Source organism: Antennarius striatus, chromosome 3 (assembly GCF_040054535.1).
Source record: "Antennarius striatus isolate MH-2024 chromosome 3, ASM4005453v1, whole genome shotgun sequence".
In the NCBI taxonomy this organism is placed as follows: domain Eukaryota; kingdom Metazoa; phylum Chordata; class Actinopteri; order Lophiiformes; family Antennariidae; genus Antennarius; species Antennarius striatus.
This window is the reverse complement of record NC_090778.1, coordinates 19,512,293-19,527,600: the sequence shown is the minus strand read 5'-3', so window position 1 is coordinate 19,527,600 and position 15,308 is coordinate 19,512,293. Positions and strand designations below refer to the sequence as shown.

Sequence of the window (15,308 nt, the reverse complement as noted above, 5' to 3'; positions counted from 1 at the left end):
CACACCTATATTTTGAAATATTTGCACATATCCAATCAGACACAGACGTACAACACAAAAAATGAAGAAAAAAAAGGCCTTGTACATTATAATAAAATCAAGTGAGAGTAGATAAGAGGAAGGTGAAATTCAGTCTGATCGATCATTGTTTGATTTACAGTCTTGTCTCCATGCTAATGAGAACATGATAAATAGATTGATTACATGATGATTCGATGCACCAACACACACCCACACACACACACACACACACACACACACACACACACACACACACACACACACACACACACACACAGGTGACACATGCACCCTCCCATTAGTGGGGAAAAACATTAATTTCATAGGGGTGAAAGCCGTTAACTCTGTAACGATTCATAAATCAAAAAGAAATATAAGTTATGCATTTTTTTTCTGACCAAAACATGCAGAAGTAATTGTACTTAGTTCAGCACTACAACCAAGAATTCCTTTAAGGTTATTTCGCATATATGGCATTAAAATCAGATATTTATAGATGCCTCATTCAGAACGAGGGCAAATAATTAAGTTGACTTATTCATTTGGCGATCAGTGATTAAAAAAACCTTACAGTTCATTGCATAAAACAGTGTTTGGAAAAAAGGAGTTAAATAGAAGAGTTCTCCAATTGCAGATGTCCTCCAGGCTTACAGCCAAGATGGTAGTGAAAATATCAAAGAAGGGGATTTACTCATCAAATGTTTAGTTAAACTTTTCTGGATCATATCACATTTGGTTTGGTATTAATCCTCAGGTAGTCCCATTCGTGAGACCAAAATCCCCTATTACTGTCAGCTTTTGAGCCATGACAAAAGGTCATACTGCAGCCTGCAACAGACTAGATAGCCCTTGCAACATGAACACATTCACACAAAATGCACGTTTTAGGGCACAGGCCAGGATGTAATCGCACCTCTGTAGGAGGAGGCAGACTGCAACCAAAAGTCCAACATTATAAAAAGACTTATTCTGATATTAATATATTTCCTTTTGTCCCCAAGCACCAGACCATCAAATGTATAATTAAATCCTAATAAAGAAAAAAGACAGTGACAAGTTTTCTCTCATTCTCTGTCTTAATCTATCCTGTCTCACCGACCATCTCCTTATTGGTTTCCTCAGAAAATTAAAGTGAAAATCTGCTGGTCCTCGGAGACCTTGAATGATGTTTGGATCAGCTCTACTCTCTCTCTCTCTCTCTCTCTCTCTCTCTCTCTCTCTCTCTCTCTCTCTCTGTGTGTGTATGTGTGTGTGTGTGTGTGTGTGTGTGTGTGTGTATGTGTGTGTGTGTGGTCAGTCCGTGTTGATATGCTTCAGTGCAGTGTGAAATTGGGCTTCTGGGTCATTCTCTGACCGCAAAGCTGATGCTCTCTCTCTCTCCCTCTCCCTCACCCCCACACCTCTCTCTCCCTCTCTGTCTCTTTCTGTCTTTCTGTCGCTCTCTTTCTCACTCTCTCTGTTGGTCTTCCATCCCTCATTTCCTCTCCCTCAAATTCAACCTCTCACTCACCCCTGCAAACAGATATACTAGCAGGATGTCAAACTGAGCATGTGTCTAGTGTGTTAGATACGTAAAAACCCATTGTCCTTGACTGAATTGAGTGACACTCACAAGCAGACACATAAACACCTGCAGGCCCTCAGTGTGCCACATCACAGAGCACACACATCATTGGACCCTACCCAACAAATAATGAAGCGGTGTAAGTGCTTCATCCTTGATAATAGCTTTTCACACCTACCTGATTCATATAAGGACACATGCTTTATTTATGTACACCACACTTTAGGGCTTCTAAGGCTCACGAATGTCTTTGGCTTAGGGAAGAATTTCACATACTGTAGAGCAACAGTGCAAAGCAAAACCAAATCAAAGCTTCCCATTCATTTTTTTCTCATCATATTTTGTTTTTTACTTTGTTGCACTTTATTGTTTATATTATTTTGTGTTTCATGTAATTTTTAATTTTTTAATTTAATTTTATTTCACAATTAATAAACATATCCATTCACTAATTAAACAGAGTACCGACCCAGAGCAGAATTGTCTTTGGGCTTGACAGTAAGGCATGCACATACACAGTAAGACCACATTTCTGCCCTCAATATATATTCAGTCCTCATGAAATGCATTCCCAGAGGGACTTATGCATTCCCATAAATCAAAAGCACATAATTCAATTTCACATTTTTGTCTTGACACATAAATCAGAGAGTGCTCCCTTTTTACCACTCTATTTGATGTCAGCTTAATGACTCACATACACACAAAAAGGGATCATATTGCATACATATTGCCACCCGAGGGGATATATTAAAAAAATATAATAAGCAGTGAAATTGTGAAATTGAAAAAGACAACAAAACAGAAAACAAGAAACAAAACACTGTTGTCTGTGACCATGCTGTAAGGGACATTGTTGTTTGGGATAAACATACATGAGGTTGTCAGCCAATTTTTCCTTAAATGATTAATGTTGCAGGTACAAAACCTCAAAGAAAAACTGACAGTTCCAAATCACACAACCCTGAGTAATGAGACGCTTTTGCATTAGCACCCATTAACTGTCAACCTGTAACAATGAGAGCAATTTACAAGAGACAGATATAGAGCACCATGTAGTTTTTGAATGCACAAGGAGTTTGAGAGTTTGACTTACGGAATATTTTGGAAAGAAAAATTAGAATTTTAAATGTAAATTGAGTTTGAGAGTATTTTAGAAAGTGTGCCTCTAGGTAGTGTGACTGAGACATATGAATCAAGCTGGGGGGTTTTTTATTTTTATTGTGCCCAGGGATACACCCCTCCACCACTCTGACTGTATTCTCAATGAACATTCCTCTCAAGTCAAGTAAAATAAGTAACTGAATGTATTTCTTCTTGGGGTCTCAATTTGATTTTTTTTCCTTCTGATATTCCGTCAAGCTGATTGAAATGGTCGCACATTTAGGATAGTCAGTTTAAAATAATATGCAGTAGCATATACACATCTATTACACACCATTTTAACCACAAAGGTAAGCTGAGGTAAAACCATATTTCATTCAGTAACCTATTTTAAGGTCGCAAAAGTGACATTAAGTGGCACACCACTGTTTTGTTAGCCATTAAAGACACAGATAAAACTATTGTTTGTGACTGTCACAGGAACAATTCTGTTCACTGTGAGTTGTTGAAAATCCTCAACTGCCTCACAGATGAATCACTGCATCAACTTACCTCTAGCTGCTGAGCCTTAGGGTTTTTAGGGTCGCAGAGGGAAGTGTTTATCCTGTGGTTGTGTTTGACACAGCGCTGAGTTGTATTCTGAGACATGGGAAACGTCTGGCGTATCAATGTCAGCCTTCCAATCGACTTCATAACTAATTCCTGCAATTCGTAATCAGTGATTTCCTGAGGAGGTGAAAAGAAGACAAAGGGTGGTGGTGGTAGGAGTAGGGGTAGGGGGCAAAAATGATAAGGGGTGAGTAAAAGAGAAAAGAATATCAGTTACCTTATTATGTATTTTATTTTTATAAAGAACCAACAATTTTGACCACAAAATTACAAAAAATAGTTAGCATGACTCCAGTTGGCTATCACTTAATGAAAAGCTGTGTAAAAAAAGGAGGAATCAGTCTGAAAGTCGTGTTTTACATGCTCCACTTTTCCAATTATTACTTAACAAAAAAGCTTTTTGATATGAAAGATACGTGTCAGCAAATGCTAGAAGGGAGAGAGGACTGAAAAGCATGTGTTTGTGTGTGTGTCTGCAAGTTGGGTGCATACGTGGGTGTTTGCACAAGCTCTCCATGTCCTTGCAAAACCTTGGGGAGGAATCAAAGCCAATTTTAGCCTTAGGACCCCCCCTCCTTCTCTCCATCCGTGGATCTCCACCCATCCCCTGCAAGTGCACAGGGTCATGTGTTGACGAGATGAGAACTGGCGTTGATTGTTCCTGGTGGAGGTAACACCGCACCCAACCGTGTTTACACTGTATCCTATGCATTTGACGATTTATGTGTACATTTTTGTTTCTATTGCATATGGCAGCACAAGTTTCATGATGAACGGATACCACACACACACACACACACACACACACACACACACACACACACACACACACACACACACACACACACACACACACACACACACACACACACACACACACACACACACACACACACACACACACTTTAATACATTATTAGATTTGTATTTATGTCTCAATGTTGAACTGAAATAATTTTAATAAGGTAACTTTCTATTCATGCCCTGTCCTCTACAAAAATTTACAAGACAGCAGTATATTTATCAGCTTTTGGAGGAAAGGGAATGATATTGCCCAAACAGATGCAGAACAGGGTGTACTGTAAATGCTAAAAAAATATTAAATAGGTCAAAAGAAATTAAAATTCAAAATGGAAAGTCAAGGGTAGACAAAGTAAAACCATTCTCAGGGAATCAACTACTATTGATCCACCAACCCACAGCCAAACACCACTGAAGATACATTTTTCTTTTCATCAGGTGTTTGTGCATCTTTCATCTTTTGTTGTTTTATGTTAGTATCTTTGTCTCTCTGGGGATGAACCAAGCTGACTTAACAAAGGATGGATTTCAGATGTGGGGTGTTGTTAGTCTTTTTAGATTACAGTAAATTAAACTGACACACGCGTATATGTTAAATGATGAAGCATGAAATCACACATGCTCTTTGCACAGCCCCTGCACACACTTCAGCAATATTGGGAGGAAGTCTCCTGCTGTATAGTTAACACTTTATGCTATTATAACACTGATTTAATCTTTTTATGTGATTGTTCAATGAAACCATCATAAATCAAGCATGAAATAATTGCTACTGATTGCTGTTTTAATAGCTCAGATAATCTATTGCCTTTCAGGTGTCCCAGACAAAAAGTCACTTGAACTGAACAATAATTTAGAAAACCATTTAACCCTAACAGCTAAACCTAGAAACACAAGACACAAAACTCTGAAACCAAAACCACTTAACATCCATACACATCTCATGTATTCATTTCCTGTCCTTGTCTCCATTCTATTCAAAGGTATTGAATTAATACATATTTAGCCCTTCCTTTGGTCTTCTTCCCTGATCCCTATATTTTGTACACCACCCTGTCTTCCCTCGATCCCTGCCTTTCTTTGCATCTCCCTTAGAAACATCAAATCCCTATTTTCCTCTGTTATCTATAAATTAGGGGGGAAAGCTGCTCTTATTTATTCTATGACCCTTTTACCCCATTCTGCCCCTTTTCAATAAGAACAAATTCTCCTGTCTTACTCCTATCCAAAAGTTTGATGTTGGGAAGAAGAAATGTGTGGACAGTAGGTCTCATTTTATATGCCCTGTCTTCAGCTTCATTTTTGGAAAAATGTTACCACCTAATTTTTAGAGGTTCCTCCCACCATGTTTCAATATGTTTTAGTATATGTTTTATGTGAAATCTGTCCATTCAGGACTCTAATGCATAAATCCAAAGTATGACTGCTGAAAATGTACTACAAAATGGATGAAAACCTGGCTTGCAGGACAAAGTGACGCTGACCTCTTGTCACTTGTATATAAAATATATTTCCATCATCATGTTATCCAATTAGACAACAATCATAATTAGCATTGCATTTCTCATGGTAGTTACCATAACTTATTTAATACATTTGAAGATTGAAAGAAGACAATCTTTTTAATGAAATACTTTCTAGACCATTGCTGGGAGATGTGGATAAGAGAAGCAATACATCTTGAAACAAAATCCAACAGCTCCATTAAATATGCTTCACAGCAGCAGTATCCTGAGACAGTTTTGTTCGTACGGAACAAAGTCCTGCTGTGCACAGAGTGCACACAATTGTTAATGAGCTTACCCTCTGCAGGCACTACAGCTGTAAGTAAATGTTACATTTTGCCTAGATTGAAGCTTCATGTTTTTGCCTGTCACTTAACATCTTCAATCTGTTTTCAATACAAATATTGTATAGCATTATTGTATTAATACATAGTTTCATCAACCAAAATATTAATCCTAGTCGTATATACCCTCAAAAAATTGTTGGCAGAAACAAATAGTCCGTAAAATAATAATGACTGAAAATGTAGGAACAACAAATCTCAAAAATGATAGCACGGCATAAAAAGAAATACAGGTAGTCCTCAACATACAGACATTCCACTGACGGTATTTAGAGATATGGACAAACGTGCTCCACCATATCCAACAATTGAACTGCAGTTCCCCTTTCTTCCATAACCCACCACTGAGCAGCATCGCTGCATATGCACATCTGCAATACTCAAGTCTGCCTCTTGAGTTTGTTTGTTGTTGCCTCTGTGAGCATGTCAACACGTCTGGCTTTATAACTTGTATACTTTACTGTTCATAATGGATGATGAAGAAAAAGCTAGTGAAGATAATTGGTGGTGTGGATGACAACTCTGCCTCTCAGCACTGATAATTCCCCCTCTTCCTCCTCTTACTTCACTCTAAAGGTAAGCTATAACTATACAACTCTTACTGGAACTACATGTACATATTTTAATATGATTTTATAGTGATTAAAGTGTCCCGTATTTGTGGTGGTCAAATTAAATGACATAAATTTCTTTACGATTTTTCTATGTATTTTTTTTATTTTATTTTTTTTGAAAACCAAAGTATACCGGTAATTGAGAAAGACATAATTCAAAATGACCTGGAACTGTATTTTTTTAATGTGTTGTTTTTATGTCCTGTAATTGTTATTATTGTTATTATTATTATTTATACCTTTTGTAAAAGAGAATTTTCATATCACCGAAGCAGCTCCAGCCTAAAGTATTATTTAAATGCAAAACATGTCAAGGACACAGAGTTGAACGTTAGCTTAACCTTTTAAAGGAAAAGCCTGTTGGCATCTTTCTATTTAGTTGCCTTATTTAGAGGCATGTTACACTATTCATTTTGAATTGCTGTATTGAGTCAGCTTTAGTATTCATTTTGATTGAGAGTCTGCTTATGTGCCTATTTGAGACTCAGCCTTATTTTATTTCTGAATTTTATTTATTTTATTTAACTGTATTCGTATTGCATTTTTGACAAATGCACCTGGCTTAATTGGTTTACTGATGAGCTTGGCCTTTTTTCTTTTGAATTTCGTTTATAAAGCACACTTAACCAATAAATATGTGGATTTCAAATCTTCTCTTCTTGGTGCATTCTATTGATTAGTCATGCACTACAATTTTGTAATGTCCTAGAATTCAAATGCTTTATTTTGGGGCCTTTAGCAGGTATGAGATTAAAATGCGATTACCATATTGGCCCGAATATAAGACGACCCTGATTATAAGACAACCCCCTCTTTTTCAAGACTCAAGTTTGAAAAAATACTTTTTGAACACCAAATTTAATTTTTATACAGAAAATAATTACAGTTCATCTGAAACAAATGATTATAACAATATATTCCAGAGAAAAAGCATATTATTTTGCCTCATTCAAATCATGCAAAAACTGTCTATCACATCTTAATATCTGAACATTTAAATATGTAAACTAAAGTGCAATCACATTTGTAAATGAATGATAAGTGGCACCAACCTTGCTACCATCCGAGAACCGACCCACTTTTCTCCAGATTGTCGCTCATTTCACCATTTTCTGTTATATCTTTTCCTGTTTTCTTCTCTTTTCTTTCTTACCACTATTTTTATTTTTCTTCTTCTTGCTACCGCTATTTTTATTTTTCTCTTCGTCACAGGGGTTCGCTTTAGCCTGGGGAATCAAGTTCAGCATTTGCTTTAAAGATATCTGTCGCCATCTAGCGTTGTGAATGGGTATAATGTCTAGACCCCGAATGTAAGACGACCCCCACTTTTTCAGTCTTATTTCAATGCAAAAAACACTGTCTTATATTCAGGCCAATATGGTAAGTAGATTAATTAATTAAAAATACTGTATTTAATTAGATAGATTTTTTTAATCGCCTGATAGCACTAATGTATATACACACACACACACACACACACACACACACACACACACACACACACACACACACACACACACTCACTGTATATTAGTATGTACAGGCCCCTGTAAGACACACAAATATACAAAAGGGGGCCTGTAAGCCTGCACTGGGAGGTAGAGTGGCGGGGAGCTCCTTCTTGGTGCGCCCCAAATGAGCAACTTGTAAAGGGGGGACGGCGCCTTGCTCAGGGGCAGTGCTCAGGGGGTGGGCTGACGCCTCCCACTGTCAGCTCACACTCCAGGTGGCTGGGAATCGAACCACTGATCTTAGGAACATTGGACGACCTGCTCTACCGTTGAGCCACTACTGCCCCTAAAATATTCATATTGAAAGTGAATTAATATCGGCTTACGAACAACCTCTTGGAACCAATTGTGTTTGTATGTTGAGGACTACTGGCACCATGACTCACAAGGATGGACATGAAATTCACAAGGAGCAGCGATATATAGTAGTGATACCATTCAAACTTGAGAAAAATATGAAAGGAAAGAAAGACCATGAGTGTCACTTATTATTTCTCCTCATCCTATCATCCTGAGCAGAACGAAGGAGATGGGGAGAGGAAGGATGATCAATTATGAACTGTGAACTCCCCGTCAGTGGGGCTGTCTGACTGCTGGCTGTAGATAAAGCAGAATTATGACAACCATACAGTGCCACTTCATCCATAATAAACCACAGGGAGGGAGAGTACTTTTACACATAGGAATATTCATTCACCATAGAACCAGTAAGACATTATGTATGACAAAATATTGTAGATGCTCATCCAATTTAAACCCTCGGCTAGGGGACTTCATGTAGCCCAGAATGGAATCATTCTGTCTTCATTTGAACATTGTAACTCTATCTCAATTTTGATTGGAAGAATTAGACACAAATTAATAAAAAATAGTAGAAGGATGAGGCTTGTCTGTAAATAATTAGATTTTTTGTAATAGTCTATACCGTTCATTGTGAAGGAAATCATTACTGGCACGATAGTTGTTGCTGATAAAAGCTTTAGTGCGACAGTTTTTTATATTGATGCTCGTTTTCTACAAAGATTTGACAAAGATAACAATAAATGATCCGTCCTGCTGCTGTACTGGGGGAATGATGTTACTGTCATTTAAGACGGGACTTGCACTCATAATCACAACCTTCTTCCTTCTCCTGCTTCTTGGCCATTGTTTCTATAACTTCTGCTATTCTATTTCTCTCTTTTCAATACTTTTAAAATAACTTAAATCCTGTCCCTGAATATCATATTGAAAGCAGCAAGACATAATATCAGTGACTAGCTCCCAATTTGATTAGGCTAAATTAGCAGTGCTGCTCATGCAGCTATTATTCATAAAGTCAGTGGCTTTGCATATCAACGTAAATGTCATGTGAGGGAGGGATATGATGGGTACGAACTGTGAGTGTTGAATCTGAAAACTCAAATGTCTATATTCTCAAAACGAATAAGAATGTGTACAGACAGAATGAGAGGAGAGAGATAAGAGACTCTGCTTAGATTTTGTTCCCACCATTCTCACTATGCTTGACTAAAACTCTGTATTTTAAATTCCAATCTATCGTGTGACATTTTCATGAGAAGCAGTGAACCAAACCCTGTCATCATGCCAATAACATAAGTCATCAACACGTTCAATGTAAAGGGGCTGAGACATGTCAGACATTAAGTTGTTTAAGACAAAACAAAGATATGTATTAAATAATCAGATTTTGTATCATGGTGACATCAGTTGGCAGCAACCTTCTTTTTGCAATGAGTCAACCACAATACAGTATATAATCAAACTGTACATGATGGCCAATGAGGATGTTGATAGAGAAGTACAGAGAAGGCCAAACAGAGCTGCGTTGTGTTTTTGTAGATCTGGAGAAAGCTTATGACAGGGTCCCCAGAGAGGAACTGTGGTATTGTGTGAGGAAGTCTGGAGTGGCAGAGAAGTATGTTAGAGTGGTGCAGGACTGTATGAGGACTGTAAAACAGTGGTGAGGTGTGCTGTAGGTGTGACAGAGGAGTTCAAGGTAGGGGTGGGACTGCATCAGGGATCAGCTCTGAGCCCCTTCTTGTTCGCTATGGTGATGGACAGGCTGACAGACGAGGTTAGACAGGAATCTCCATGGACTATGATGTTTGCAGATGACATTGTGATCTGTAGTGAGAGCAGGGAACAGGTGGAGGAGAAGCTAGAGAGGTGGAGGTTTCTCCTGGAAAGGAGAAGAATGAAGGTTAGCCGCAGTAAGACAGAGTACATGTGTGTGAATGAGAGGGACCCAAGTGGAAGAGTGAGGTTACAGGGAGAAGAAAATCATGACGGTGGAGGATTTTAAGTACTTTGGGTCAACAGTCCAGAGCAATGGAGAGTCTGGAAAAGAGGTGAAGAAGTGTGTACAGGCAGGATGGAACGGGTGAAGGAAAGTGTCAGGAGTGATGTGTGATAGAAGAGTTTCAGCTAAAATGAAAGGAAAGGTGTACAAAACTGTGGTGAGACTGTGGCGATGTTGTTTGGCCTAGAGACAGTGTCACTGAGGAAAAGACAAGAGACAGAGCTGGAGGTAGTAGACATGAAGATGCTGAGGTTCTCTTTGGAAGTGACCAGGAAGGATAGGATCAGGAATGAGTACATCAGAGGGACAGCACATGTTAGAGGTTTTGGAGATAAAAGTCAGAGAGACCAGACTGAGATGGTTTGGACATGTCCAGAGGACAGATAGTGAATATATTGGTAGAAAGATGCTGGCTTTGAACCACCAGGCAGGAGGCCTACAGGAAGACCAAAGAGGAGGTTTATGGATGTAGTGAAAGGAAATGAAGGTAGTTGGTGTGAGAAAAGAGGATGCAGAAGACAGGGTTACATGGATTCGCTGCTGCGACCCCTGAATGGAAAAGCCGATAGGAGAAGAGGAAGTTGTCACACGTGTTCAAAAAGAATGGCAGCCACTATTTTCTCCTTTGTCTTCTCCCTGCACTTAAATTTGTTAACATCCGAGTGATCTATTCGTATGACTCATGCATTATTGTTTTATTATTGATTTATGACAACTGATTGAAGTGATCATATGCTGATATCACAGCTACTCTTGAGTTAATTTAAAACTTTAAGCTTTCTCTGCTCTGTGCTTACTTACAAATTATTTTACCTAGTTTAGATTCATAAAAATGAAAATATATTTTGAAAAAAGACATCAGATAGTAAGTTAATAAGAATTTATGATTTGATTCACTGTAATGCCAAAAACCATACAAATTAAACCACAAGAGACATCTTGACTTGCTGCTGAGCAACTCTGTCAGGCAACAATACAAGAATGCTCTTGACTTGACTTTGCCATCTGCCAAACAAAGTGTACAAATACAAACTTACAAGAAGGCATAAGATTCAATATGTTTCAATGAATGGTACAATTTCTAGTGTTACATTATGAAATGCACTTTATAAAGTGTACTACTTATTTCAATTAGCAGGGGAGACACATTTAAGCGGAATACTTCTACGAAGTCTGTAATTCCAAAGGACTGCTTGTTTGAGGCAGATTTAGTCATATTTTTACTACTGATAAGCCTGCCATCTTCATTAAATTGCACTACCAAATCAAATTATTTTTCCTCACTCTCTGAAAGGGTTAGTCTTGAGCAAATGTAAATGTAAAAACACTGAGCGGCTTTCTGAGGATCTTATAACAATGTTACTGCAGCCTCTCAACCATAACAAATATGAAGAAAATTAAAACCTCGACAGCAAAAACAAAAAGCTCTCAATGGGGACATTGAATAATAATCATTTGCTGTTCCTGCAGTGTTCATAGAGTTGAAGCATATTAACATTTAGTTCAAACAGAAATACTGTCTTTGAAATAAATAGACAGCTATAGAACAGCTGGGATTCTCAGTGTTTAGCAACATTAGGTTACGACTTTAAAAATAAAAGACCATGAAAAGAATGCATCAAAATATCTATATGATACCACTTATGTTGCTAAAAATTAAATGAGACTTGAGGAGATTAATGTTCTCGATTTTTAGTGGTTTTCTGCTCACCATTTAACTACCTTAGTAATTCTAAACCTATCACAGAATACTTAACAACCATAATTGTTCCAAGGTCATCTTACTGTTCCCTAAAGCCTCTAATTTATATGAACAGTGGGTAAAAGGAACATATAATCCGTATTTAGTGCTTGTTCACTGAAAAAAGTCATTTTTGTTATTGTAAAGAGCAGCACTAACATGTGAAACTCCCCTCACTCCCACAAACACCCAAGACTGAGAGAGTTCCAGATCAAAAATAATCAACAGTAATAATATGTTCTAAATCATTTCCATGTCACTCACTTCATTGATCAGGATCCAGTGACAATCAAAGGCCACCAGGTTGGTCTCAACCACCTGCAACAGAAAAAAAAATAGATGGGAAGTGGAAAGACGATTAATTAAACTGGTACAAGCAGATTTCAACAAAGAACTACCCAAAAGAAGAAACAGCAGTTATGTGGGTGACAAGTCATCTGTTGTCTTATTCATTATATGGATCACCACTGCAAAAATACTTTTCAAAAGATTGATAAATAGATACTTTTGTTGCCTCTGAACATATTGGGAAGTTCAGATGACTTGATAGAAAGAAAATGAAGCATGAGCATCATAAATATGAAAGACTTTGAATGCTACCAAGGATCCTGAACATTTGATTATGTTTTTCTCATTTGTACTCAAGGTATCATTTAAAATCTATGCTAAATCTCAATTTTTGATCAGTTGTATGCAGAAGACAGGGTTAGATGGAGGCAACTGAAATGCTGGGAAAAGCCAAAAGGAAAAGAGGAAGAACAAGGGAAGAATAATCTTTGTACACGTATCTACAAAACATGAATCAATTGAGACCAATCAATATCCATATAAAAACACACCTCAATGAATAACGCACAACGGTTCCACATGAATTCATAGAACACCTTATGAGAACATGTGTTTCTTGAGCTACTGACTGACATGTAATATCCTTGCTCTCTTGCACATTTAGAAATGATTAAGTTTCATTTGTATTATTTATAACACTTTTATCATTTTTGTTGTTTTTTGCTTGAGCTACTGTACCTCTCTGATCCCTCGTTTATTTTAAACCGTATAACTCTATATATATATATATAAATATATAAATATATATATATATATATATATTGCTTTTTAACAACAGCAACAAGAAGTGCTTTTATTAAGTCTGCAATACAATTACAATTATTATTGTCAATAATATTTATTTTATACTACTACTACTACTACTACTACTACTACTACTACTACTAATAATAATAATAATAATAATAATAATAATTTACAGAGAGTTATCATCAGCTACACCACAAAAGCATATTTTCCAGAAATTTGATCCCTGATGACATCAGATATCTCAGAGATTTTTTTATTACAACTCCCTCCTGGAAGAATAACAACTTTTTTAAAAATTACTCGGCAATTAAGGGTTGACTTTGAGCTGGAATGGTTTTAAAGGTGCTCATTTTAAGGCAACATGATGAACATGAAATTTGTCTTTATCAAAGTCAAAGTCAAAGTCAGCTTTATTGTTAAGTGTACCATATATGCACGACATACAGCACAGATGAAATTGCAGTCCTCTCTGACCCACGGTAGACAGGCAAGACAACATTGGCAGGACAACACAGGCAGTACATCAGACTTTTATAACAAATTGTCCTCTCACAGAAGTCCCCGGATTTATAGTGAGTGAAAGAAATTCTTTCAATTTGCAGGGGATGATGATGGTTATTGTTCAGCAGTAGATTAATAATCACTGAACATTCTGTGGTAGCCTCTATCCTCTATTATTATCCTGAAAAAACTGTTTTGAGGAACCCACTGCATCTTTATGTTATAGTGGACTTCTAGATTTCTCCGATTCTCCTTTGGGGGCGGCAGTGGCCCAGCAGTAGAGCAGACGGCTTAAGACCAGACATCGCCCAGACATTGGCAGTTCAAATCCTGCTCCGCCAGCCCGCCAGTGTGAGCTGACTGTGGGAGGTGTCAGCTCACTTCCAGGTCACTGCTGAGGCGCCTCTGAGCAAGGCACTGCATGTATTGTACTGACAGTGTAAAGAGAAATTCACCTCTGGGAATTAATAAAGTGTATTCAATCTTAATTTTGGCTGCACTATATGATCTCCTTAGATTACAACTTGCTATTCAAATTAATAGTTTGCTTTTACTCACCTTTACTAGGGCCACATTAGATAGATACATACATAGAGAGATACATAGATAGAGATAGATAGAGAGAGAGATACATAGATAGAGATAGATATAGAGATAGAGAGAGAGATACATAGATAGAGATAGAGAGAGATACATATAGATAGATAGATAGATAGATAGATAGATAGATAGATAGATAGATAGATAGATAGATAGATAGATAGATAGATAGATAGATAGATAGATAGATAGATAGATAGATAGATAGACAGACTTTAAAAACATTATTTATGTTATCCAACTTTTTGTTAGTTGATCCCATTTGATGTGTTTGTGCCAATTCCCATTCCTCCAGCTCATAATTCTTTAAGGCTGAAACTGACCCAGAGTTTTGTTATAGGTTCAAAAACATTACCTCTCCTGCAAGAGACTTCCCCATTTACGATGCAATTTTTGTGTCCTTGCATGAGAGTGACTTGTGACTGGTAACCCTGTTTGCACTTTTCCTTGTATCAAAAAATATACAAGGAAAAGGTTTCTCCCCCCACCCCTCTCTTTCTCTTGACTCAATACAGTGTCATCAGTCACCTAGATACCAGCTATAGTTGGGTCAAGGGAGTTGTTTTGTAATTTCTATTTGGGTAATAGATGGACTGTCTATGTTGATGTTGAGATCTGCAGCAATGATCACCCTGACACAGGTCAGGATAACATAAAGTGGAAAATCAGAAAACTCACTGAAAAACATTTTGTATTGTGTTTCAGAGGAAGATAAATGGGAACAAGGATGTCTGAATCTGTGCTTTGGCCTTTTTACTTTGCATTTGATTTCCCCATGTCAAACACACTCATTTTTTCCTCTCACCTCTTTCGTCTCTCACTTTCTCCCTGTCAATCCCACCTGACCCTTTAATTTTGCTCTCTTATCTTTGCTTCAGCCTCACTTTTCATCCAATCACCCCTGCTCCCTCTTAATTGCCCAATTCTCACTCTGACAGCAAAGACTCCTTTGCTCTCTGTCCAACCCCCCCCCCCCCATCCCCAACCACCACT

General features: G+C 37.6%; 1 protein-coding gene across 3 annotated transcripts in view; it reads right to left on the bottom strand.

Moving 5' to 3' along the window:
* Positions 1 to 15,308, bottom strand: part of grid2 (glutamate receptor, ionotropic, delta 2) — a 578,212-nt gene that overhangs the window by 179,549 nt on the left and 383,355 nt on the right. For all 3 annotated transcript variants that reach the window (XM_068310762.1, XM_068310763.1, XM_068310764.1), the window contains exons 5-6: positions 12,381 to 12,434; positions 3,242 to 3,415 (exon numbers count right to left, since the gene is read on the bottom strand). In XM_068310762.1, coding sequence (XP_068166863.1) covers positions 3,242 to 3,415; positions 12,381 to 12,434 — 228 coding nt within the window. The remainder of the gene's footprint in view (positions 1 to 3,241; positions 3,416 to 12,380; positions 12,435 to 15,308) is intronic.